At 41.5% G+C, this 25,055-nt stretch overlaps 1 protein-coding gene and 1 long non-coding RNA gene across 6 annotated transcripts in view; one reads left to right on the forward strand and one right to left on the reverse strand.

The window, feature by feature from the left end:
- Nucleotides 1–21,569, reverse strand: part of LOC121481099 — a 42,965-nt gene extending 21,396 nt beyond the window's left edge. For both annotated transcript variants that reach the window (XR_005985187.1, XR_005985186.1), the window contains exons 1-2: nt 21,481–21,569; nt 1,938–2,038 (exon numbers count right to left, since the gene is read on the reverse strand). This is a non-coding gene — a long non-coding RNA (uncharacterized LOC121481099). The remainder of the gene's footprint in view (nt 1–1,937; nt 2,039–21,480) is intronic.
- EEA1 (early endosome antigen 1) overlaps nt 20,603–25,055 on the forward strand; it is a 110,969-nt gene continuing 106,516 nt past the window's right edge. For 3 of the 4 annotated variants that reach the window (XM_041738110.1, XM_041738111.1, XM_041738112.1), the window contains exon 1: nt 20,603–20,863. In XM_041738110.1, the coding sequence (XP_041594044.1) occupies nt 20,840–20,863 (24 nt within the window). In that variant the 5' untranslated portion in view covers nt 20,603–20,839. Of the gene's footprint in view, nt 20,864–21,570; nt 21,625–25,055 lie in introns of those variants that run through there. The other variant, XM_041738113.1, reaches the window with a different exon arrangement.

Raw genomic sequence — 25,055 nt, forward strand, 5'->3', positions numbered from 1 at the left:
GCCTTTAAAGAAAACACAAATAAGGGCACCTCGGTGATGCAGTTAGTCAGGTATCTGATTCTTGGTTTCATCTCAGGTCATGATCTCAGGGTTGTGATCTCAGGGTCATGAGATCCAGCCCCACATCAGGCTCTATTCTTAGCAAAGAGTCTGCTTGAGACTCTTTCTTTCTCCTCTGCCGCACCCTCCATGCCCTGGCTCTCTCAAATACATAAATAAATCTAAAAAAAAAAAAACAAAAACCCACAAATGTATCTGCTCATTTATTATTGGATAAAAGGGTTAAACAGGGTCATTAGATTTGAGTTCAAAATATAAAAGTTTAGTTACATTTTGATATAGTAGCTAGAGTCAGAAAATGCAACAAAAATATATTTAGAAATAATTGTAATCAAAGACATGTAAGACCCTTTTGTAGTGAAGTGTTAAGACTTTACCAAATGGTATTAAAGAAGATCTAAATAAACGGAGAGACAAAACACATTTATGGATTGAAGGATTCAATGATGTCAATATTTAGTTCTCCCAATTCTAAGTTGATTGAAATCAATTTCAATTAAAATCTCAACAGGATTGGGGCGCCTGGGTGGCTCAGCTGTTTAAACCCCAACAATTCTGCTCCTGGGCATGTATTTTATAGAAGCTCTTTTATATGTACTTCAGAAAATGAGAATATTCACAGCAGCACTGTTTACAGTAGCATAAACTTGGGAAAAACTCATATGTGGACTAATGGCATTGCTTTTGTGGTAGAGTTATCCAATGGTATATTGCACAGGAGAAAAAAATAAACCACAGCTATATACATTTGCATATTTGAATTAAAGAACCTGAAATTTAGAGCAAAAACAGGAGATTAGATAGAGTACAATTGTACTTAGAGAAAGGTAAATTATAGGCAAGACTAAAAATGTATGTTTTGTTAAGGAATACCTACACATGGGTGGTCAAATTATAAAGAAAAGAAAAGGAATAAGTAAAAAATATATAGTGAGGTATGTGTTTGGGGAAGGGCATGCAAAAAGACTTCAGAGATGTTCCTTTACTTTTTTTTTTCTAAGTTTTTATTTATTTAAGTAATCTCTACACCCAATGTGGTGTTTGAACTCATAACCCTGAGATTAAGAACTACATGCTTTTTCAACTGAGCCAGCCAGGTCCCCTTCCTTTACTGTTTCTATTATATATAAATTTTATAATACTATGTGTCAGCAAACTATAGCCCATGAGTCAAATCTTACCTGCTGCCTGTTTTTGTACAGCTACAAACTGAGAATTGTGTTTACATTATTAAATAATTTTTTAAAGGAAGAATATTTATCACACATGAAAACTAAGTTAAATTCTAATTGTAGTATCCACAAATAAAGTTTTATTAGAACACAATGCTCATTTCTTTAGGTATTGTCTATGGCTGTTTCATACTACAATAGCAGAACTGAGTAGTTGACCCAGAATGATAGATATGACAGGCAAGTCCTAAAATATTTACTATCTGGCCCTTTACAGAGAAGGTTCTGAAAACTCTGCTATAAAGCTCATAAGTGTATTGTAACATCTAGAAATAAAATTATGTAATAAAATATTAACATTTAAAAAGTTATAGGAGTTACTAGCTTATTTTAGTAGATGTCTATACACTAGAAATTTGATTTTACAAGTTTTTATGCTGAAGACTAAATGAAATATTCCATGTGTATGGATTTTTTGAGGATGCAAGGAATCATTTAAGAGACATTTTCTTATTATGGCATGAAGTAAAGTCTATAATTGAGACAACAAAATGTTTATACATGATTATCAACTTGTATTTACCTCAATAAATTCCTTCTTATCATATAATTATCAAATGTTTTAGATTGACAATATATTGTTGATCAAATGATTTGAGGTTATTTAGATGGTAGCATTCAAAATATTATGTCAAAAAATATTACCTGATTTTCACAGTAGATGCCAGCAAGGGGATTAGTGGCTGGAAAATGTAGGCAAGGAAAATTGCTTTTCCTCTATTCTCCTAAGTTTGGTGCCTGGAGCCCTGCAAATTGAAATGACCAAAGACAGATTAATAGGAGAAGGTTTCTTTTATATGGAGAGCCCTTACAAAAATGAAGTGAGGAGATCAGACCCAAAGGCTTATATATCATTTTATCAAAGAACAATACATTTGTGGAGAAGGGACAAGACAAAGGAAAAAGAGATTTGAGTTTCTAGAAAGATGGAAGATAATGGTATTTTGCAAAATTTGTCACGCAGATTCCTCAGGTACCCAGTCTCTGGTCTGGTAAGAGTTGAGCTGTCTCCAAAGATTAAGAATCCCAAGGATTAAGAATTGTTTTTCCTTTCCAGTACAAAAGGAGACATCTTTATGGATGGCAAAGTTTGTCCTGCTTTTAGCTAGATGGTGGAGGGCAGAGAGTTTTTTCCCCGCCATGACCATAGTTTCTTATTGCCTTCAATTCAGAATGATGGTCATGCCACAGTAGCATATTTTGGGGTGGCATATTCTGGTCCTCTTCAATAATGAGTGGCTGCTCAAGGTAGGATTATCTCAGGAAATTTCACAGTCTGGATCTGGTGTCCCCTCTACCCCCACCTCAGCCCTCTTCAGAGAACACACACATTTCTTTTCCACAGATGCTGCTTGTTTTTCTATATCATCATATGTCATTTCTATTAATCTCTCTATGGAAGGTTGGACAGGAAATTTTGTCTATTCAAGCACCACTACTGAGGGCTTCAGTATCCTTCAACCACAATTTAGTTTACTTTTTAATTTACTTTGGGCCTATTTATTTTACATTTTTTCAATTTTTTTCCTCTTAAAATGGTTTGTGTTCTTAAAGCCAAAGAACCACATCCTAATTTGATTCTACTCATTTATTCATTCAACACATGTTTTTGAGTCCCTATTATGTACCAGACACTGTTTCAGGTATTGGGGGATACTGTAATGTACAAAAGCGGAAAACACTCTGCCTTAATATCCTAATGGAGAGTAGACAATAAACAAGATAAATAGGTAAAATATGTAATATTAGATGACAAATGGTAAAAATGACTGTAGGAGTAGATGGTAAATTGTAGAAAACCAGACAGTGATTGATGCAAATAATCCCTAAGTGATTGCAATGCAAATAACCTTGTCCCCTAGAGATGCAAATGATTTATGTCTGGTAGAAGAGATTACAACTCAAAGATTAGATTTATTGCCCTGTGGGGTGTTAATCAGTTTTTATGTAATTTAGTCACCTTATTCCGGCATTTTTTCCCTCAGTGACTAGAAATATTTTGTCCTATGCCCTGTGGCTTATCTCCTTTCTCACTCTCTCATTAATGAGATAAACAGCTCTTTGACTCTCTATCTGTATTCTGAGCATCACAGTTTTTAACTTCCTGAAAATTCTATATTATCATATAAAATTGATATATTTAGCTCTGATTTGCCAACCATCTTTTTAATGAGCAAACAAAAAATTAAAAAATACATATATTTCAAAATATATATGTTAAAAAATAAAACTGGAAACAAATCTTGAGGGCTGATTTTTAATATTCTAATGTTGATGGAATATTAGGCAATTAAAATGGAGACTATGAAGACCATACAGTTATAAGGGATGAAAGGTTATGAGAATGTTTTTAAAACATTTATATAGTATTAGGGGCACCTGGGTGGCTCAGCTGGTTAAGCATCTCAGCTCAGGTCATGGTCTCAGGGATCAAACCCTGCCTCAAGCGCCCGTTGGGCTCCACGCTCAGCAGGGAGTCTGGTTGTCCCCCTCCTTTTGCCTTCATGCTCTCTTTGTTCCTTTCTCAAGTAAATAAATAAAAAATAAAATCTTTGAAAAATATATAGAATGTTAAAAGATAAACTGAGGCATATTAAACTTTTTGAGTTTATTTAAGCAAAAATCCACTTCAAACTTGGCAATGTCAAGTGAGGAGTGGTTAGTGGCACTCCACCATCAGGAGCTGGGGGACAAGACTTGTAGAGAAGGTGCAGGAGCAAAGCAAGGAAATTATTTGATTGGCTACAGACTAAGCTTGCCCTATTTGGAAAAGGCTACTTGGTTGCTTGTGATTGGTTGTTCTTAGGTTTTGATTTCTTAGTCTTGAAGCATTTTAGGCTTAGGTTTTGATTTTCTTGGGTAGGCTGCTGAGGCATTAAAGCCACCTCATCAATGTTTAATTAATTTAGCAATAGGTAAATAAATAAAACATTTGAACTTGTAGAATAATATTGCCTACTCTACTAGTGTTTTGTATCAGTCCACTAGCCATTCAAGTATTTGAAATTATTAATAGTTCAGGCTCTGGAGTTAGACTGCCTGCCTGCCTTCAAATCTTGGCTCAACCACTTCTTGGTTTGGAAAAGTTATTTAATCTCTGTCTCATAGGAATATTGTGAGGAATAAATGAAATAACATAAGAAGTTCTCAACAGTGTTAGTAAATTCTTGTTACCTGTGAGCTTTCTGTGGAGTTACTTTGTCCTTGCAATGAAAAGTTAGGCAGTACAAAGTAATGTAGAGCAAGCAAGTACCCATTGCAACTTAAATCGTCATGTAAATTACTTTAGATTTCTCATTTTTTTTAAATTTTTATTTATTTATGATAGTCACAGAGAGAGAGAGAGAGGCAGAGACACAGGCAGAGGGAGAAGCAGGCTCCATGCACCGGGAGCCCGACGTGGGATTCGATCCCGGGTCTCCAGGATCGCGCCCTGGGCCAAAGGCAGGCGCCAAACCGCTGCGCCACCCAGGGATCCCCGTCATGTAAATTACTTTAAAAACAATACAGGATGTTTGCAATGTTTACTAGAATGATGTTTCTCACTATTGGAAAATTCTACTTAGCAGAGCTTTTTTCTAATCAAAATGGATTCTTACCCACCAAAATAGCCCCATACTTTATATTTATTCTATAGTATAATGGAACAGTTTACAACCACCATTAAAATGTTGTTTTTAGTCAAACCTAGGTCACAACAAACAGTGCTTTTTTTTTTTTTTTTTTTTTTGCAAGAACAAGAAACTTCCTAAACTGTTACTCAAAGAAATGACCTGGGAAACATTTCTTCAGAGGATTTATGAGTAAACCTACTTCTGCCAAACATTAGCAGTTAATAATTTCCCAAACAACAGAAAAAAAATACCCTTCCCCCCAAAAGAAATACAATAAAATGAAAACAAAAATAGATACAGTTCCTTTGAAACTATGGACACGATTATTCAAGCCAACTTGCTAAGCAGGTTCAGCAAATACTATGCAGGCTTAAAAAATGACCTGGTGTTTCCAGATGTCTTAAGATTTGAAAAATGGCTTGGTCTTTCCAAGTGTCTTCAACTTTCCAAGTCAGAACAGAAGATACAACAGATCCCTTTATTCTATTCCATCATACAATATTTTAAATTCAACGAAGTTGCCAAAATTGAGGGACAGAAATCTCAGTTTACATAACAATAGCTTAAACTTTGCAACTCTAAATTACTCCGCTAAGTTGGTTGCATACTATTTTAGAATTTTTCCTCAGTATATAAAAGGATTTGAAGATGGTTTTTGTCACTTATTTCCCACCAGAAGATGAAATTATTTATTGTGAGCTTTAAATTTTTTTAAAAGAAACATTAGGACCCAAATAAAGTCACTTTTGCTAGGCCCTGCTGGGACTTCATAACTACCCTATTGGCAGTTCCTGCCTCTCCCAGAGGTGGAATTTTAATCCAGTCAGTCTGGAATTTCCTGGTCAGTACTAGTGAGGTAATCTGTATGAGGAGAACCCCTGCCTTCCTCTCTAGGGGAAGGTAAACTTGCATGAAGTAATCATCTCTACATTTCCTTGTCCCACCCTCCTTCCGGCCCATAAAAAAAACTTCCATTTTGTGCAACTTGTGGAGAGTTCCCTTCTCTTTCCTAGATAGGATGATGCTGATTCGTGAATCATTGGATAAAGCCAATTAGATCTTTAAAATTCTACTTACTCAGCAGAATTTTGTTTTTTAAACAAATTTTATCCTTGGATTTTATAATGCAATTAACGGAAGATGGTCAGAAGAAAGGCAGGCGGAGGCTAGTGCGTCCCCTACACCGTTCTGGAGGAAACTGCCCTTAAAAGGAAAAAGATCCCATCCAGTTATTCTACACCACCCTGGAAGGAGCCCTCCACCCTTTCCCAGGTAAACAACCAACCACCTGATAGGTGGATGAGCAAGTAGACAAAAACCTGATTAGATGACAGCCATGGAGGGTGAATCAGATGAAAATAGCTCACTCACAATCTCATAAAAACTCCTAAACTTAGAAACTCTGAGGCAACCCTCTGGAGTCCCCTTTCTCTTTGGAACCCTGTGCTATCGCCCAATAAACTATGCTGTGCCTCCCTCTTCATCTGGTCTATCTCTTCATTCTTCCCAGCAGTGTGACCAAGAGCCTCAGGCACAAAAGGATAAGAAATCCTGGAACACAGTGGTGTTATATGTAGTAGTTTGTTGAGTGAATCATAAGAGGAGGAAAAAGAACTTTGCTTTTACCCTTCCAAGTTATTGGCTGAGACACCCTGTAATAAAAATCATGTGGAGAGAAAACCAAATAGTGTATTATTGTATATGCCTTATGTACACCTGGGAGATACCCAGGGAGAAATGGGTCACTCCCCAGGGAAGTCTAAGCCACCAGTTTAAAAAACCATCTTCAGCTTTTGTATTGGTCAGTCGCTGGGGGGCTGACAGGGGTGCATTTATGGGATGGAACCAGGACGGTATTCCCTCTTCCTGGTACTGACAGAGGACACTCTTATAGAGGTTTCTTTACAAAAGGATAACTTCTGTTTTCACAGCTTCTGCATCAGCCACTTCTCAAAAGGAGAAGCTCTAAAAAATCCTTATGCCAAAGAGGTATATTTTGGGGTGACATTCTGCTATCCATAAAACAAATTTTCCACCTGGATTTCAAGTGAATTGGGCCCCACCGTGCTCCACACCTCAGAAGAGATGTTTTAGATCGAAGGGGATCAGAATATGCTGCTTGGGCATGTTAATTATTTTGAGGTAAAGGCAGTTGGGAAACAGCAGATAGAATCAAGATTTGTTAAAATAAATGTCTGGTCCCAAGACATGGCTGCTCCTGCAGGGGGCAGCGAAGGGGGCTGCCACATAGGCAAATCAAAGCTTAGACAGCTTTTCTGGTGGTCGGAGCCTGACCAGAAACACAGTTATACCCAGTCAACCAATCCCCAAAGGCCAAGGCAACTAGAGGCCTTCTCACTGAAATTGATGCTGTGGCCCCCACTGAACAGATATTTTCTGTTTGTCTCTTCCTTGTTCTTCATTCTTTATCCTACAAAAGCTTCTTGCCTTCTGCCTCATTTTTTTTTTTAAGTTTTGTTTATTTAAGTAATCTCTACACCAATTGTGGGGCTTGAACTCACAATCCCAGGATCAAGAGATGCATGCTCTTCTGGCTGAGCCAGCCAGGCGCCCCTGCCTTCTGCCCCATTTTGCCGTTCTCTGAAAGAAGATGTCCATTTTATGAAGGGTTAAATAACATTTGTTGGTAAAACCTAAACTGTCTTCTTAAATCATCTTTATAACAGAGTTCTCTACTCTCCCTCTTTCGGCCTAAAAGCAGGGCATAAGCTTCCCTCCCCTGTACCAGGTGAGGAGAACTATCCTTATTTCTCATTAAGAGATAAACTCTGAGGCATATTAAACATTTTAAGAGTTTATTTGAGCAAAGCTGATTAGAATGGGACAGTGCCAAATAAAAGGGGTTAGCATTCCACCCATCTACTCAGGGGTAAGACTTCTACTTGCTAGTGTCAGGGAGCAAGAACTCCTGTCCCTTTCAAGGGCCTTCCAGCTGGATAAGAATCAAGTCAGCATGAGACGGATTAACAGAAGAAAATCAAATTTAACAGGGTTATATACAAGAAATCCACACAGACAAGGCAATTCCAAAGACAGGCAAACCGAGGTATGTTTGTCATTCTGAACCAAGAAGGAGGGGGAAGGGGTGTGGGACTTCAAAGGGAAGTAACTCCATTCACAGGAAGATGAAAAAGAGTAAATATTTGGTAAACAAATGTTTGCCCGGGACTACAGACAGGTGACTCAGATTTCATGTGTCTCTGCTAATGACCCTTATTCTAGGAAAGACCTCCAATTTAGATTCTTCTATGTGATTAAGGGAGGGGTAAAAATTTCTCTTGAGCCTGCAGGGTCTTGATTGCCTTTGGCTTGAAATAGTCTGCATGCCAAAGTAGCCCATTTGGGGGCAACCTGCCCTCAGCCCCTACACAAGTCACTTTCCTATCATTTATCTGCCTGAAATACCTAAACCCTTTTTCCTTTGTCTAGTCACTTCTCAACATATCACCCTTTGGTAAAATGATATATGTGCCCGCAAATCCAACTACTTCTTTGGGGTTTTCTCTTCTTTCTCTTCTCCTCTTTCTCCTTCCCCTCCTCTTTCCCCTCCTCCTCCTCCTTCTTCTTCTTCTGCTTCGTGAAGTCTTTATGCACATATACATATGAACATCAATAAAAATTGTCTTTTCTCCTGTTAACCTGTCTTTTGTTCCTTCAGTTTGCAGATCCTCAGATACTTAAGCTGAGAAGGTCGAGGAAAAGTTTTTCCTCACCTACATGGTAAAAAAGAGAGAAAGGAAACTGTGTTTTCTGAAAGTTCTTTAATTTTCTCAGCAGATTAATTGGTTTGCTTGTCCATTTTATATATTGACTAAAATCTGTCTAATGAAATATCTTTTGGTATCTCATTTTTTAGTCAACTAACCTATAACAAGCATTGTCCTTAAACTTTTTTTAAAAGTGTACCATGTGTTTTTTATGTTGAACATCTTGAAGATGTTGATATTAAATATTTCAAAATTTTTAGAAATGATAACATGAATGGGATGATTGCTCTGAGTTATCAGATAGATTTTTTTCTCTTTTAACAAAAGAAAGAGCTTTTTTTTAAAAAAAGATTTTTTAAATTAATTAATGTATTTAGTTATTTGAGAGAGAATGAGCATAAGCACAAACAGGGTTGGGGTGGGAAGGAAGAGGGAGAGGGAGAGACTCTCAAGAAGACTCCCCACTGAACATGGAGCCCCACACAGGGCTCAATCCCATGACCCATATTCCTAACTTCACTTGAAGTGAATTATGCAGCCCAGGGAGGCCAACTGGCTGTCAAGAGACCTCAGGAAGTTCATTTGCATTGGTAAATTCACTATAGTACAAGCTCTGAATCTTTGCTTTGCAGGCTCAAAACTTGAACTTTTGTCAGCACATTGAAAGTAAAGTTTTCTCTTGGCAAACTCTTCCAACTCACTGAGACTGAAATGTCATTTTATTAATTTACAATGGGTAATAAAATATTCATGTGGATTGTTATGCTTGTATCAACAGGACCAGTGCATTTCCCCTTTACAGACAAAACTACCTGGGAAGCCAATTATAACTGAAAAATTGGCGGAGGGGCGGGGGGGGGGGGGGGAGTAGTCTTCAATCAGAACAAGAGGAGGTAGTTGAATGATGTACCTTAGGGACAAACTTGTCCTGTAGCCTAGAATGTTTTGAGTCGGCCAAAGTCTCTTCTTTTCCATAAAAGGATTGGGTACAAAACTGAGGTGCACATAGGTTGTGTAGCTTAGTTAGGGAGTATTGGGTGGGGGGCAAGAGTTGGGCATAAGTAGGAATTGGACAAAGGGAGGATGAATGTAGGGAACATTTCAGGCATATGGAGGGAACATTCAGGAATGTAGGGAACTTTTCAGGCTTAAGGAGGGGAACATTCAGGAATGTAGGGAACATTTCAGGCATATGGAGTAGCATATGTAATGGCTTAGAGTAAGGAAAAGACTAATGAACCAGAAAACTGCAATAATTCAGTATGCCTGGGTTGTACCAGTGCAAAGGAAATAATATCAAGAGATAAGGACAGAGGGGTAGCTGGAGAAAGAGCATGTGATGACCTTGGAAGCCACAGTAAGGGATTTGAATTTTTATCCTCAAAATGATGGGGAACTCATGAGAAATTTTAAGCAAGGGAGTAATGCTGATCAGATTTCTGCTTTAGAAAGATCACTCCAGCTGCAGTGTCAAGAATGAATTAAAGGAAGGCGAGACCCAAAACAGAGATGAGTTGGCATCTCATATTAGAATGGAATGAGTTGAAAAATGGGATGATGTGAAGTAGAATTTATGGGAGTGGGTGATTAATTGAATATGGACAAAAGTGAAAAAGGGACAGAAAAAAGAGGACAGTTTCTAGCTTGGGCATGCTGGTGCCAGCAGTGATACAGGAACCCTGGAGGTCATAGGGAATTGAGTGAAGGGTGAGCAGAAGAGGCAGACAATGAGTCACTTTAGAGGTTAGACATTTCAAACTGAATGTGAGGGTTCTATAGATCAAAGTGCATTTGTCCAGTAGGCTGTTAAATATTTGGGCTTCATATTATTTACATATTTATTGAAGAATTCTATTTTATTTTAGAGAGAGTGAGTGTGTGTGTGTGTGTGTGTGTGTGTGTGTGTGCGCAAATGGGAGGAGGGACAGAGAGGGAGAGAGAGAAAGAAAGAGAATTTCAAGTAGACTCCCTGCTGAGTGTGGAGCCCTCCTTGGGTTTTGATCGCACCATCCTGAGATCATGACCTGAGACAAAACCAAGAGTCTGTTGCTTACCCGACTGAGCCATCCAGGCACCCCTTGGCTTCATATTTAGAAGAGAGACAGACTGCATATTTGGGGATCACCAGCAAATAAATAATATATAATAGAAACCATAAGAATGTCCGGTGACCTATTGAGAAGGTATGGGAGGTAGGTAATAATAATAATAATACCTGTCACTCTTCTGTATACCTTCAGGTAAGGTCCTTCCAAAGTTGAACAATTCTGGTACATGACTAGAAGCTTCACTTTTAAGATCATGACACCATTTTCCAAAGAAGGCAGCTTCTCAGAAGATTTATTGAACTAACAATCGCATAAAACAAACAAACAAACAAACAAACAAGTAAACATTCCACTTGTATTTGTTAAACACTTCAGTCTCAGAAGTCATACAGCAACTATTCATTTGGAGCAACTCACGAAGTCCTGCTTCAAGGGAAGAATTAGAGTCTACCTTTTGGTGGGAGGGAAGAATTAGAGTCTACCTTTTGGTGGGAGGAATGTCAAAGAATTTTCACATGTATTTTTTTTTTCAGGCATATTTTAAAATCCTGCTTCAAGGGAAGAATTAGAGTCTACCTTTTGGTGGGAAGGAAAAATTAGAGTCTACCTTTTGGTGGGAGGAATGTCAAAGAATTTTCACATGTATTTTTTTTCAGGCATATTTTAAAATCACCACAGGGAAAAAAGAGGCTATGTGTTTTGGAGGCTATACCCAGTAAGTTTACTACCAACAAGTGGTCTGAAATAGAATTCTTCCCTTCCGTCCTTCTCCTTCCTTCCTTCCTTCCTTCCTTCCATTCATTTTTCAAAACTCACTTAACAGATATTGGCTGTTAAGTGAGTTACACTGTGACACTGTTACACTGTGTCACAATCAATAAATTCCAAATTCAATGGACATATTGTTCATTAAAAAGAGAGGGGCTTTTTGTAGTTTGTTTTTGGTTTTGTTTTTAATGGTGCAGATTTGTTATTTTACAGTTCTAGAGGTGAGACGTCTGCAATTAGTTTCTCTAGACTTAAGTCAAGGTGTCTTCAGGGATGGTTCCCTCTAGAGACTCAACAAGACAATGTTTCCCTGCCTTTTCCAGCTTCTGGAGGCTGGCTGTATTTCTTGGCTCATGACTCCTTCCTTGCATCATTCTGACACAAGGAAACTGAAGGGGCTCTGTGGAAAAAACAACAACAACTGTTTTTTTTCTTTGCTTCTTTCCTGCTTCTGTTCTTGCTAGGACCTGCACTTCTGCCTTACAGAGGCCTAAATGTTTGTCCTCCTTATAAAGGTCAAGGAGTTTATGATTTCTCGGAGCCTTCCAGCGCAATAGATAATATCTAGGGGCTGACAAGATGAAGTCATCATGTATGTTTTCTAAGACCACTGACTCCAGACACCTTGATGCCAAGACCTGACTCCAGAGCATCAGTGACTTATGGAGGACACCTGAGCAAGGACTTGTTTGACCAGTTCCTGGATCTGGTGTAAGGACACCTACACCAGACCATCATCCTCAGTAAAAACCCCAGACCTCAAGCAAAGATGAGACTCATTCTCCTTTTCCTTCCCAAGTCTCCTGGACATTCCCTCTATGTCTATGCTCTCTCTACATCTTTAATAAACTCTTCTCTCACTTCCTTCTGGTCCACATTTGATTTGTATCCTTAACTTTTATTTATTTATGCATTTTTAAGTAGGCTCTAAGCCCAGTATGAGGCTTGAACTCATGACCCTGAGATCAAGAGTTGCATACTCTACTTGACTGAGCCAGCCAGGTGCCCCACATTTGATTTCTATCCTATGTAGTCAAGGACACTCTTGGGTGGTCCTGCAGGACCCACTTTGGGTCCTCAGACCTGGCCTGCCAGCATCAATTCCAACACCTTGCTTTCACTGTCACATCTTTTTTAATTGTGGTAAAATGTACCTAACATAAAATCTAGCATTTTAATTATTCTTAAGTGGACCCTTAGTGACATAAAGTACACTCACATTATTGTATAGCCATTCCCACTATCCACTTCCAGAACTTTTTAATTGAAGAGTTTTAAGATGTTAACCATTGTTTTTATTATTACCTTCAATGTGGTATATGGAAAGAATCAGAGCTTTGTAGGCATGGATAAATTTCCAACTTCTGATCCCCAGTGCACTCACGTATGATATTTAGATAGTGTTGTAGACAACATGGATGACATGTCTAGTACTAGGCCAGACTCTTTGCTCTTAATTATTTAGACCTAGTATATGTGAACATATAGAATCCAGTTTATTTTCCAACATTTTTCCAGAGGAAAGATAGCTCAGCTCCTGTTTAACATGAGATCTTAATTGCTCAGCTTCCAGAGGCTAACTGGATCTGCTCATCAAATCCACAGGCTTCCTTGCTCCTTGTTGGGATGGACCAGTGGTAGCTCCTGCTGTTGCTAACCTAGGTGTGGTTTCCCATTTCTTCCTGGTTTTCTTAACTTCTGACTGTATCTATTGAAACAGTCCCTTCCTTCAAAATATCTTCAATTATATTTTGCCCTCTGGGCCCCTGATTGATACATTCCTTTTTTTTTTTTTTTGTGGTTGTTGTGGAAATAAATCTTACTCTGAATTCCATTATATAGAACAGATAAAAGTGAAACTACATTAGCTTAAGCAAGGGTGAATAATGTAGGGCCTCAACTGCTTCTCCTCATCCTCTGAGGTGGCCTCTGATAACATAGGATTTGAAGGAACAAATTTAGAAAAACACTGGACTGAGAAAACCCAAGGAAATGCTAGCCCTGACCAATGCTTGGATGACATCTCTCTACCAAACTCATGAAATAACTTCACCTGACTTCACACACATGCTTTGGAAGCATGTGAGAACACACTTTTAGGTATCTGAGTTCTACAGTGCATCCACACCATCTCTTATGGAAGTCCTTGTGCCTTATTGCATGTGGTTAGCTGTTCAGTTAGGAAGTCCACAGATTGCTTTCTCAGTTTGAAGGCTGATAAGAATGATGACTTAGATTTAGCTTCATACCAATTTCACTTTGATTTACTATTGAATTTTTTTTCAAATAGGCAATGTAAAGAATATTCACCAGCTAAAAAAGATGAGTTATCTTAGATCCCATTGCTAGTCTAGTTCTCAACATGTGTGGGTTTGGAAAATCTAGGCAGAATGAGAAGTCTCCCAGGTCAGAAATTCCAACCATGCATTTTGGATGGGATGGCCATTTCAGAACTCAAGACCTGTTATCACAGATGGAAATTTTTCTTGTGTCATCTCTGCATGATTACATGGTCTATTTTGTACTCCACTAATTTGTGACTTAAATGCAATAGGCTTGGCTATAGCCTATCACATAAATATTAAGGGCAGTATTTTTAATAGATCTTAAAACATTAACTGTTATTTTGGATCTTCACTAAAGCTGCTTCTAAAGAAAGCCAGTGGAGACCTGACACTTTTCTTGAGGTTAATCAAGTCAACTAGAGTATGGAGGAAACCAGTAGTGACTTCTGAAGAATTCATATATCTCCCTACTCTTTTGAAGTCCTTGCCTTTATTTCCCTCTTCCTACTGCCCTCAAGGGCTGAAAGAAGCACAACTTAACACTAGGCTTCAATTAGTTGGTTCAGTGCTGCTAATATAATTTGTTAAAAGTTAGCAATTCAATTAAGTTAAAAAAATCTACTAAAAAAAAAATCTACTTGATGCCAAATATATAGTTAGTAGTCCTCTATATATTCCTTAGAATTCCTTTTTTTTAATATAGATTTTTTTTAAAGATTTTATTTATTTATTCATGAGAGACACACAGAGAGAGGCAGAGACACAGGCAGAGGGAGAAGCAGGCTCCACGCAGGGAGCCCGACACAGGACTTGATCCCAGGTCTCCAGGATCAGGTCCCAGACCAAAGGCTGCACTAACCCGCTGAGCCACCAGGGCTGCCCTTCCTTAGAATTCCTAAACTATTTTTGCCTTACATATACAACGCCATCACCTGCACTGTGCTTATTGTGTTGTGATTGCTCATAGAATTGCTTCTAATTGCAAATGAATTATTTGGTTGTCATGTGATATTAAAAAGAAGAAAAATGTTCTAACTTAAAGGTCAGGTATAAGTTGTTTCCCATAAATAGTGGGAAATTTTCAAGAGTCACATAACACACATACATACTAAATGAAAAGAAAATAGATCACCAAGTAGGACCAAAAGATTATTAAATTGCTCTCAAGATCATTGGATTTGAGAAATATCTTCACAAGTAGGAAGATACTAAGTTGAGGAATTCTGTGAGGCAACTGTTACACAAGTAGTTATATACCCTTCTTAGTTTGAGCTGCTATAACAAAATTCCACAGATCAAGTGTTAGAAATTTATTGCTTATAGTCCTGGAGGCTGGAAGTCTGAGATCAGGGTGCCAGCATGGTTGAGTGAAGACCATCTTTTGGATTGCAGACTTATTATTAATCTTCACATGGAGGAAGGGCCTAGAGAACTCTATGGTTTCTTTTATAAGAATACTAATCACATTCATGAGGGCTTTCCCTTCATAACTTAATTACCTCCCAAAGACCCCCACCTAACTACTATCACCTTCAAGGGTTAGGATGCAAGTATGAATTTGGGGTAGGGGCCCAAACATTCAAACAACATCTCTTCTTTGCTTCCTTGCTTGCTTGCTTGCTTGCTTCCTTCTTTCCTCCACAAATATCTATTGAGCACTGTTTTAGTTATTGAGGATATAGCAGTGAAAAAGAGTCAAGGTCCTTGCACTCAGGGAACTTATATTATTATTGGATGGACATAAATACAAAGATAAAAAAGTCAGAAATGATAGTTTGCTCTGCTATGCAGAGAATTAAAATGGGTGATGTGATGGTTTGGAGACCACATCAAATAAGGTGATCCTTGAGAATATATCTCTGAGGAGGTGATTTTTTGAAGTTTTTTTTTTTTTTTAGTAATCTCTATACCCAGTGTGGGACCCGAACTCATGACTCCAAGATCAAGAGTCAAATGCTCTTCTGACTGATCCAGCCAGGTGCCCCCTGAGGAGACTTTTCAGGTGCAATATGAATGCCATGAAGTTAGCCACAAGATGTCAGGGAATAATATTTCCTACAAGGCAGGAATGACGTTAGCGTGATTGAGGAGGCTGGGGCATAGTGAACCAAGGGGAGAGTGTTATAAATGGGAAGCAGAGAAGGAGGCAGGGCCAGATAGACAAGATATGTGAGCCAGGATGAAGTATTTGGAGTTTATTGTGACTGTGGTGGGAAGCTTCAATTAAGGACAGTGACATTATTTGATTTGCATTTTTAAAAGTTGTTCTTTGCTGCTGTGTAGTTTATGGAGTAGAGGGAAGCCAAAGTAAAAACAGGGAGACCAACCAGGAAACCCTTACAGTAGTCTGGACAAGAGATGAAGGCTCTATGGCCTAGGCAGAGAATGGAAAGAAGTGACAGATTTAGAATATCCTTTGGAGGTAGGCCTATCAGGATTTCTGGTGGATCGGCTGGAAGAAGGGGAAGTGATGAGAAAAAGAGAGAAATCAAAGATAACTCCAAGATTTTTGGTTTGATACAACTAAGTTCCTGGTAGTAGTATCTAGTGAGACAGGCAAACTGGCAGAGAAGTAGTTTCGAAAATAAAAATGAAACAGCTTTGTATGGGCCATGTTAAGTTAGAGATCTCATGAGACATCCAAGGAGAGCTGTGTAGATGGTTTGTTGTGCAGGTCTGGCAATCTGGGGAGAGGTCAGGGTAGAGATATAGGCTTATAGGTAGAGAGGTCTTGGGCAGACAGATGAAATTCAAAGCCAGGAGATTGGTTGAGATCATTTCCAGGCTCTGTGGGACAGGTAAAAAGAGGGACTATAGACAAAGCAGGGAGACTTGAACAATAAGTTATGCAGTAGAAACGTCAAAGGAGTCTGAGAAGGAATGATCATTGAGGAGAAAAACCAGAAAGTGAATTGTCAAGGAAGCCAAAAGAATAAAATAATTTGAGGAAAGTGGTCAACTGCTCTCGGTGTAAACAAGGGTCAAATAAAGCCAAAGCAATAAAGTTGTTCAGGGATTAGACAACATGAGCAGTCTCATTTGAATAGGTGAGGAGGCTTTTATTTTATTTTATTTTATTTTATTTATTTTATTTTTGAGAAGGAGGCTTGATTGGTTGATTGGAGTGGCCTAAGAAGAAAGTGCGATGTAAGACAGTGAAACCACCATGGGTGTAAAAGCCATTTTGGACAAAGAAAGACCAGAGAAGAGAAAGAAGACCAGGAAAGGGAAATAAGATTGCTGCCAGACATTGTCGAGAGCCTGTCTGAGCTCTGTGGTTATTAATGTAAAAGAAGTGCCGTAGCCCCCGCTGTTCCTGTGTTCCGCTGACGATATTCAGCAGCCCTTGTGCAGACAGTGGATGGAGACCTGGATTTGGGTTCTGCTAGATGAAAACAACGGACCAAGAAGAGAGAGGTGAAGAAGTTAAGCATATTCATAAGAATGGGCGCTTATCAAGTTGGATCATGGACTTGAAGTTAGGTTTTGATGGAAATGAGGTTCTAGAAGCAGCTGATAGTAAGAAGGTGAGAGGACCCAATCGACTGGAGGTCTTGATGGAGTCAAAGAAATAATGGAATATTAATGTAAAGAGCTGAACAGACGGGGATTAGTGGCAAGGCAGGGTAAGCACAACGGGTATGTGTGGGAGCTGCTAAATTAGTGAAGGGTATTCTTACATTATTATGTCTCACTCACTGCTTATTTACTTTTGAGCAATTAAGTTCTCTAGTGTGTTATTCCAGTCATATCATAAGCTGCAGGGGAGCACCCAAACTTTTGAATAAGCCATCCAGCTGAACAGATGAGAGTGTCTTATATTATTAGGCAAAAAATTCCACAGGAGAATTCCAGTGTAGAAGGCCTTAGCATGTGACATTAATAAGCAGCTTTAAACTAAATTAATTTTTGAAAAATAAACAAAAAAGGGAGACAAATATGACTTTAAAGGAGAAAAAAGGAAAACTTGTTTCCCATCTCTACTTACAACACACTTTTTAGAAAGTTTTTAATTGTTTAATCTTTAAAATGATTTATTTATTCATGAGAGACGTAGAGAGAGAGGCAGAGACATAGAGAGAGGGGAAGCAAGCTCCCGGCCGGAGCCCGATGTGGGACGCGATCCCAGGATCCCAGGATCATGACCTGAGCCAGAGGCAGACGCTCAACCACTGAGCCACCCGGGCGCCCCTATTTTTTATTTTTAAGGATTTCTACAACCAATATGGGGCTCAAACCCACCACCTGAAGATGAAGAGTCATATGCTTTATTGGCTGAGCCAGCTGGGTGCCCCTGCTTATAATACTTCTAACACCAAATGTGTGGGGTTTTATTCTGCAGCAGGTAATTTGCTAATTCTGTGGACACCAACTGGGTGTCCTGTAATTAAATTCAGTTGTGATACTAACCACCTGGAGTTAGTGCAGACCCTCCAGGGTCAGGGCTCAGTTCTGCAGGATCATCCCCCCACTTCAGACACTGGTCACACATTCCAGGTTGTCAACTTTGCTTTGAACCAATTGGCTATAAATTGGGAGTTCCCACAACACCCTTCTCAGGTTTGAAAATTTGCTATAACAGTTCACAGAACCTAGGGAAACACTTCTCTTACTGTCACTGGTTTGTTATAAAAGATGCAACTCGGGAAGACTCAAAGAGAAGGAATGCATAGGTCAAGATATGGGGGAAGGGGTGCAGAACTGTCCTGTTCTCTTTGAGCACATCATCCTTCTAGTACCTTGATGTGTTCACTAACCTAGAAGCTCTCTAAACCTCATGGTTTAGGATTTTTATGGAGGTTCTATTGCGTAAACAGCCATGATTGATTAAATCAATGACCATTAGTGATTAACTCTTCCAGCTCCTCTTTCCTTCTGGAGGTGGGGGGATCGTGGGCCTGAAAATTGCAACCTTCTAATCATGCCTTGATCTTTCTGCAGATTAGCCTCCATCCTAAAACTATTGAGGGACCTACAACCACCAGTCATCTCACTAGCATATACTCTTATCACTGTGGCTATTCCAAGGGTCTTAAAAGCTTTGGTGTCAGGAGTCAGGGTCAAAGATTAAATATTAGAACAAAAGATGCTCCTAGCATCCGTTCAATCAGGAAATTACAAGGGTCTTAGGAACTCTGTGTCAGCAACAGAGACCAATTATATATTTATTAGGGCACATAGTTTTTATCTCCCTATGTTGGTCAAAGTATTTCCCATGTTGTCTGAAAATAAAGCACCTTGTGTCTAGAAAGATGGAAAGTTGCGCTTTGCTATGTTTGTCTGGAAATATTGAAGTGCACTATTATCAATGGTGATTAATAACGTATTAGTTGTAGGTATGACTATTTTGCTGCACTATGGACACACAAACACAATAAAAAACAGAACATGTCTGGAATAGAAACATATCACACCACATAATAATGGCTTTACACTTTACAAAAACATTTTATATTAACTCATTTGAAAATATTTGCTGCATCTTTTCAAACAATCTGGAAGTACTTTGCAAAAAAGCATTCCATTCATTGCTTGGGTAGACCTGAGGTTTCCCCCCTCTCCCGCAGCAAGGCCAATTACATTATTCCCTCTTTCTTTTCTTCCCTCCCTCTCTTTTCTTTCTTTCTTTCTCTTTTCTTTATTTCTTTCTTTTCTTTTCTTTCTTTCCTTCCTTCCTTCTTCTTTCTTTCTTTTTCTCTTTTCTTCCTTTTTTTCTTTTTCTCTTTTTTTCTTTCTTATTTAAACAATATTAAAGTCTTCCCTCTTCGTCCCAGGGTAAAGTTCCTGAACCTTGGCTTGGGAATGCTAGCAGAATGGTGGGACTCCGAAGCTGTGATTTTTTTTTTTTTTTTTTTTTTTAAGATCTAAGTATTTTAGAGAGACCGAGAGCCGGGCAGGTGCCCATGTGAGGAGGGAGGGGCTGAGGGAGAGAGAGAGACTCTCAAGCCGACTCTGCGGAGCCTGGAGCCCCAGGCGGGGCTCGGTCCCACCGCCCGAGATCGCAGACCTGAGAATAAATCCACAGTCCCACGCTGCATGGATTGAGCCACCCAGCTATGATTTTTGGACTTAAGTAACGACGTGGTGCCTGGAAGTCAGTTTGAAGTCCACACGCCCTGTTTATCTGTGACCTTCTTCTTCTAATTCTTTTTTTTTTTTTTTTTTTTTCACTGAAACAGACGCATTAACGTTGCTTCAGTGGATACGCCTGTTAGCAGCACAGGACTTGAAATTCCTTGGGAGTCGGGCCACACAGGGGCTTTCCAAGGAGAAGGGGTTAGAGACCTCCGCCCATTACACACTGGCGCGACGATCCAAAAAGGACGCCCCTAAACTTCTCTTGCCAACTCAAATTCGTTTCTCCCTCTCCTTCCTTCTGCTTCTTTACTTTCTCTCTGGCCGAAATCTGAAGCGAGAAGGGAGCACAGAAAGGAGACCGGGGATCGAAGCCGAGGCGGGAAGCCCAGCGGACGGGAGAAGCGTGTCCGCGACTCCCTGCTTTGCCGCGGAAGTGAGGGTCCCGTGCAGCCTCGGTCGAGAGCAGGGTCCGGCCGACCAGCCTGACGGAGCGGCGCGGACCCTCCCCGGGGCCCTCCTCCCGCGGGGCCCGGGGCTGCCCGCCCGCCTCGCCCCGCGGGCTCGCGGCCGCCGCGCGGGCACGGCCCCTGACGGACGCGGGCGTGCGCTCGGCCGCCGCGGCGTCTCCCGGCCCGCCGGAAGGAGGGGCGGCGCCAGCGTCCCGCCGCCTGTCCGTCACGCGGCCGCCCACGCCGCCGCCGCCTCCGATTGGTCGCAGGCCCGGGCCGGGCCCCTCGAGGCCCCGCCCCCCGCGGACGGACAGGCCCGGGAGGGCGTGGCGGCGGCGGCGGCGGGCGGCCCGCCCGGCTGTCAGTTACGGGGGCGGCCCGGCCGGCGGGCGCGCGCTCCCTGTCGCCGCCTGTGGGGAAGTCGGGGCCGCCGGAGCGGCCGCCGCCACCGCCTAGCCCCGGCCTCCTCCCGGGTGCCTTCCCGACTCCGTGTCCCCCGCTCGCGCAGCGCCGGGTTCGTGAGGGGGCCCGCGCAGGGTCCGAGAGTCACCGCGGCGGCCCGGGCGGCGTTTAAACCATGTTCAGGAGGATTCTGCAGAGGGTAAGCGAGTGCAGCCGTCCGGCGGGCGGCACGTGAGCGGAGCCCGCCGCCGCCGCCGCCGCCGCCGTCGCCGCCGCCGCGCTGAGGGGCCGAGGCGGTGGCTCCTTCCTCCTGTAGGCCCCGCAGCCGGGAGGTGGTTAGGCCTCGGCCGTCGGCGCCGGGGGCGGGCCGCGGGGGAGGGCGGGCGGCGGCGCGGCGGGGCGGGCGGGTCGGAGCCCGGGCGGCCGCCGAGGCCCCCGCGGTCCCGTGCGCCCAGGCCCGGCCGGCGTCGCGCTCCCCGCGGGGCTGTCAGCGCGGCGGGCGGCGGGCGGCGGGGCGGGAGGGTGTGGTGCGGCGCGTTCCTCCCCGGCCCGGGGACGCCGCTGCCGACCCGAGTCGGTGCCTCGCCCGGCGGGGAGCGCCCGACCCCTCCGCCGCCCGGCTTCGCGCGCACCTGCCGCCCTGGGCCGCGGGTTCGCGGGGTAACGTGCCCAAGCCCGGCCTAGCTCGGGCCCAGTCGTGGTCCCGACACTTCCTGGCGAAACCCGCCGAGGAGGAGGAGATTACTCACTGTCGGAAACTTTTTTTTTTTTCCCTCCCCCAATTAAAAATGCGTTTCCCCCTCTCAGCCCCAGTACCTTTTTTTTTTGAGCTCTCCGAGAATAAATTCGCAGTCCGCTTCGTCTAGTGTTCAACGCTCGCTCCGTCACTTTCTGCCAGCGCTGTCCCTACTGGAAAGCTGGAAAAACCTGAAGCTGTAAAGCCAAGAGCATTGGAAAGCTGTACGTGTGTTGTTCAGAGATCGATTCCTAGAATAAGAAGAGTATCATTTCCTACAAGCGTTGCTGTCACTCAAGGTTTTGTTTTGGATAGCTTTTCTTTTCTTTTCTTTTTTTGGAATCTGAGAAGCTGCAACAAACTGTAAACGATTGAAAAGTTGGGGCAAACTGATTAGTTGGTTACTGAGGGAGTAGGATTACTGGTTCACAGGACGGAAGAAATTAGTGAATTTGTAGTATTTAGCCAAGGAATGTGCCAAAGACAGTTGAGTCATCCACTATATGGAAAGGGAGTGTCCTTGGCTCCTGCGCAGCTTTGTGAAATGGTCAAGTCATGTGAGACTTGGTCGTGCATCAGGGGAGAAATAGTTAACTTTTGTATCTGCCGCCCTGTATTGACATCTGATGATTTTTTTTTTTTTTTTTTTTGCAGTGGTTTTGTCAGAAATCTTGATAAGCTGATGATTTGGGCAATAGCAAGGACATACCCTTTACCCCTGCCGTCCCTTCCTGGGTCCAGCAGTAAAGACTAGTGTGCATGATTTACTTGTGGTACTTGGAGAGGGTTTCCTTCTAGTCCAACCTGGAGGAACCGATTATCCCCTCATCCCTCAGACTGTGTTTCCATTATAGTTGCACATCTGAAAATTAGTCTGCCTATGGTTTGCTTTAAAGTTGATAAATAAAACGAAGTGTTTCCTGAGTCAGGAGTGGCGTCTGGTAGGGGCGCCTGGCTGGCTTCATTGCAGAAGCAATGCCATTCTTGACCTAGGAGTCCCGAGTTTGAGCCTCACGTTGGGTGGAGAGGTTATTAAAAAAATACATGAATAAACTTTGAAAAAAAGAGTAGCTTCCGGTAGTTATAGTTTTCGGAAATACAGGATGCTTTCCCGTCCTCTTGGTTTAATGTTGTTAAGCATTACCGTTGTCTAAGGACCGAAGACCACGTGTTGGTGCATGCAGGACTATTACAGAAGTTTCAAATGAAACTGCAAATTTGGGATTCTGATCATTGCTGAGATGTGACATGTGATCATCACATATGAATAAGTCAGTTGACAACTGACTTTTTTTTTTTTAATTTTATTGATTTATTCATGAGAGAGAGGCAGAGACACAGGCAGAGAGAGAAGCAGGCTCCATGCAAGGAGCCTGATGTGGGACTGGATCCCGGGTCTCCAGGACCACGCCCCGGGCTGAAGGGGGCGCTAGACCACTGAGCCACCGGGGCTGCCCGGCAACTGACTTTCTTAACCAAGGCACTACTGATATTTGTGACTGGATAGTTCTTTTTTTTGTGGAGGGCTGTCCTTTTGCATTCTAAGATGATGTTCTGGCTTCTGGTCATTTCATGCGGTTAGCACTCCACCCCTCCCCCCACCCCTTTCCCCTTTTGTGACAACCAAAAAAAATATATATATATTTTAAAGAAATTCATAGCGACAGAGAGAGAGGGGCAGACACAGGCAGAGGGAGAAGCAGGCTCCATGCAGGAAGCCCGATGTGGACTCGGTTCGGGGTCTCCAGGATCACACCCCAGGCTGCAGGCGGCGCTAAACCGCCGCACCCCCGGGGCTACCCCAAAAATATCTCTTGATTGAGAACCACTGTGTTAAGTGTGTATACTCTTTTATAGGAAAATTTGAATTGTTTCTCACAGTTACTTTTTCCCCTTGTGTATTTATATTGAGTGTCAGTAATCACCAGACATATGCAAGGGACTGGGAAATGGTTTATAAGGTATGGGTCCTCCCTTTAAAACTCACAGCCAGGTAGGAGAAGTGGACATTTAACAGTGATTACAGTGCTGTGTAATAGAAGAAGAGTGCCCTGGGTGCCTCTGTGTGAGGGTGTTGGGATCCTCAGGAGAAGCTTCTGGTAGGAGGTCATATTCGAAGCTCCAAAGAGGGAGGGGCATGTCAGGCAAGAGGGAGCCCGAAATGCCAAGGCATGAAGTCATGAAAGGGTAGGAGGAATGTGAACAATTAAGTTTAGGAAGTGAAATGAGGTGCAGGGATAGGTGGGAGATGAAGATGCCGGGGTAGTAGAGGCTGGATCCCTAGAGGACTTAGACTACCTTCAGAGGAGTTCAGCTTTATCTTGCAGATGGCTCACTGTTACTGCTCAGCATATAATAGGGGTGTTTTGATAAAAACCTTAAAGAAATCTGGTGACTTGTATTACTAGTTTAGAACCTAAACTATTATTATTAAGTCCACAGGTGGTATTTAACTAACAAGTATAACTAGAATCTTTATGTAACATGGCAACCGTTTTATTTTACCCCACCCTGATAAATCTTGTTTCTCAACAGAGGTAGTAAGATACAAGATTAAGACAAAAGTTGCTAATTTAGAGATTTGTTTGAAATGGTCTCGTGCTTTGGGATTATATTGCATTATTTTAATATTCTGTTTTAGATGGCATTTTCTTTTTAACTTTTGTTATTTTCTTCTGAATAGTGTCCTTTAAAAAGCGTTTTTGAAAGAAGATATGGACAATATGCTTACAATCCATTGTAACTCAGTATTTGAACGTTTACAATAAGGTCCCAGGGTACTTGACAAAATTTGCTGCTGCTGCTTTTTCTTCTTCTTTCCATTAGCTTACTAAAAGTTGGCTTTCTGAGGCTTGAAAGGATCTGAATTAGAAAAAAAGAAATTAAGGTAGCTCCAGTATGTATGTATTGACTGTTTTGCTTAATGGTCCTCTGAAGAGAAATATGAATTTAAAGTGCTTGATGACTGTGGGGGCACCTGGCTGGCTCTTGATCTTTGGGTTACAGGTTCCAGCTCCACGTTGGGTGTGGAGATTACTTAAAAATAAGATCTCTAAAAAGAAAAATAAAGTGCTTGATGGTCAGACGAAGAGATGATCAGTATTTATTACTTGAGGCAATTTGTAAGTTTTGTTGCCATTTCTTAAGAAATTTACTGTGATTTAGTGTATTAGATTTCCTTTCACTGGCATATATAAATACCATTGCTAAAGAAAAAATGGATTTAATTATTCTAGAATTGTAGAAACAAACAGCTTCTTTTATAGTTAGCAGGTCCCTCTCTGACTTTAAAAATGAGGAAGTAAAAATGGGTTAACACAGTTAATAGATGTCAAAACTGAGACAAGAGCCAGATTTTCCCAACTCAGTCCATTTCCCTTTTTCTGGTACCTCGTTGCCCTTTCCCCTCTACTCAAATTAATATGATTGGCACTATGCTAATCACTGTGGAAGATATGGGGAAAATATCATATCTTCCTTAAGGATGTGATTAAATGCCAACGAAAATGATACACACAATGAAGGCTGTAGTGGTACAGAGAAGGAAAGATCAGAATGAACCTGGGTGAGTGGGGAGTCTTCTTGGAGAAAATGAGCATGAGACGGGGTTTTGAGGAATGTGTGTGTGTGTTTAGGAGAGGTCTTAGAGAAGAAA

This window comes from Vulpes lagopus, chromosome 23 (assembly GCF_018345385.1).
Source record: "Vulpes lagopus strain Blue_001 chromosome 23, ASM1834538v1, whole genome shotgun sequence".
NCBI lineage: Eukaryota > Metazoa > Chordata > Mammalia > Carnivora > Canidae > Vulpes > Vulpes lagopus.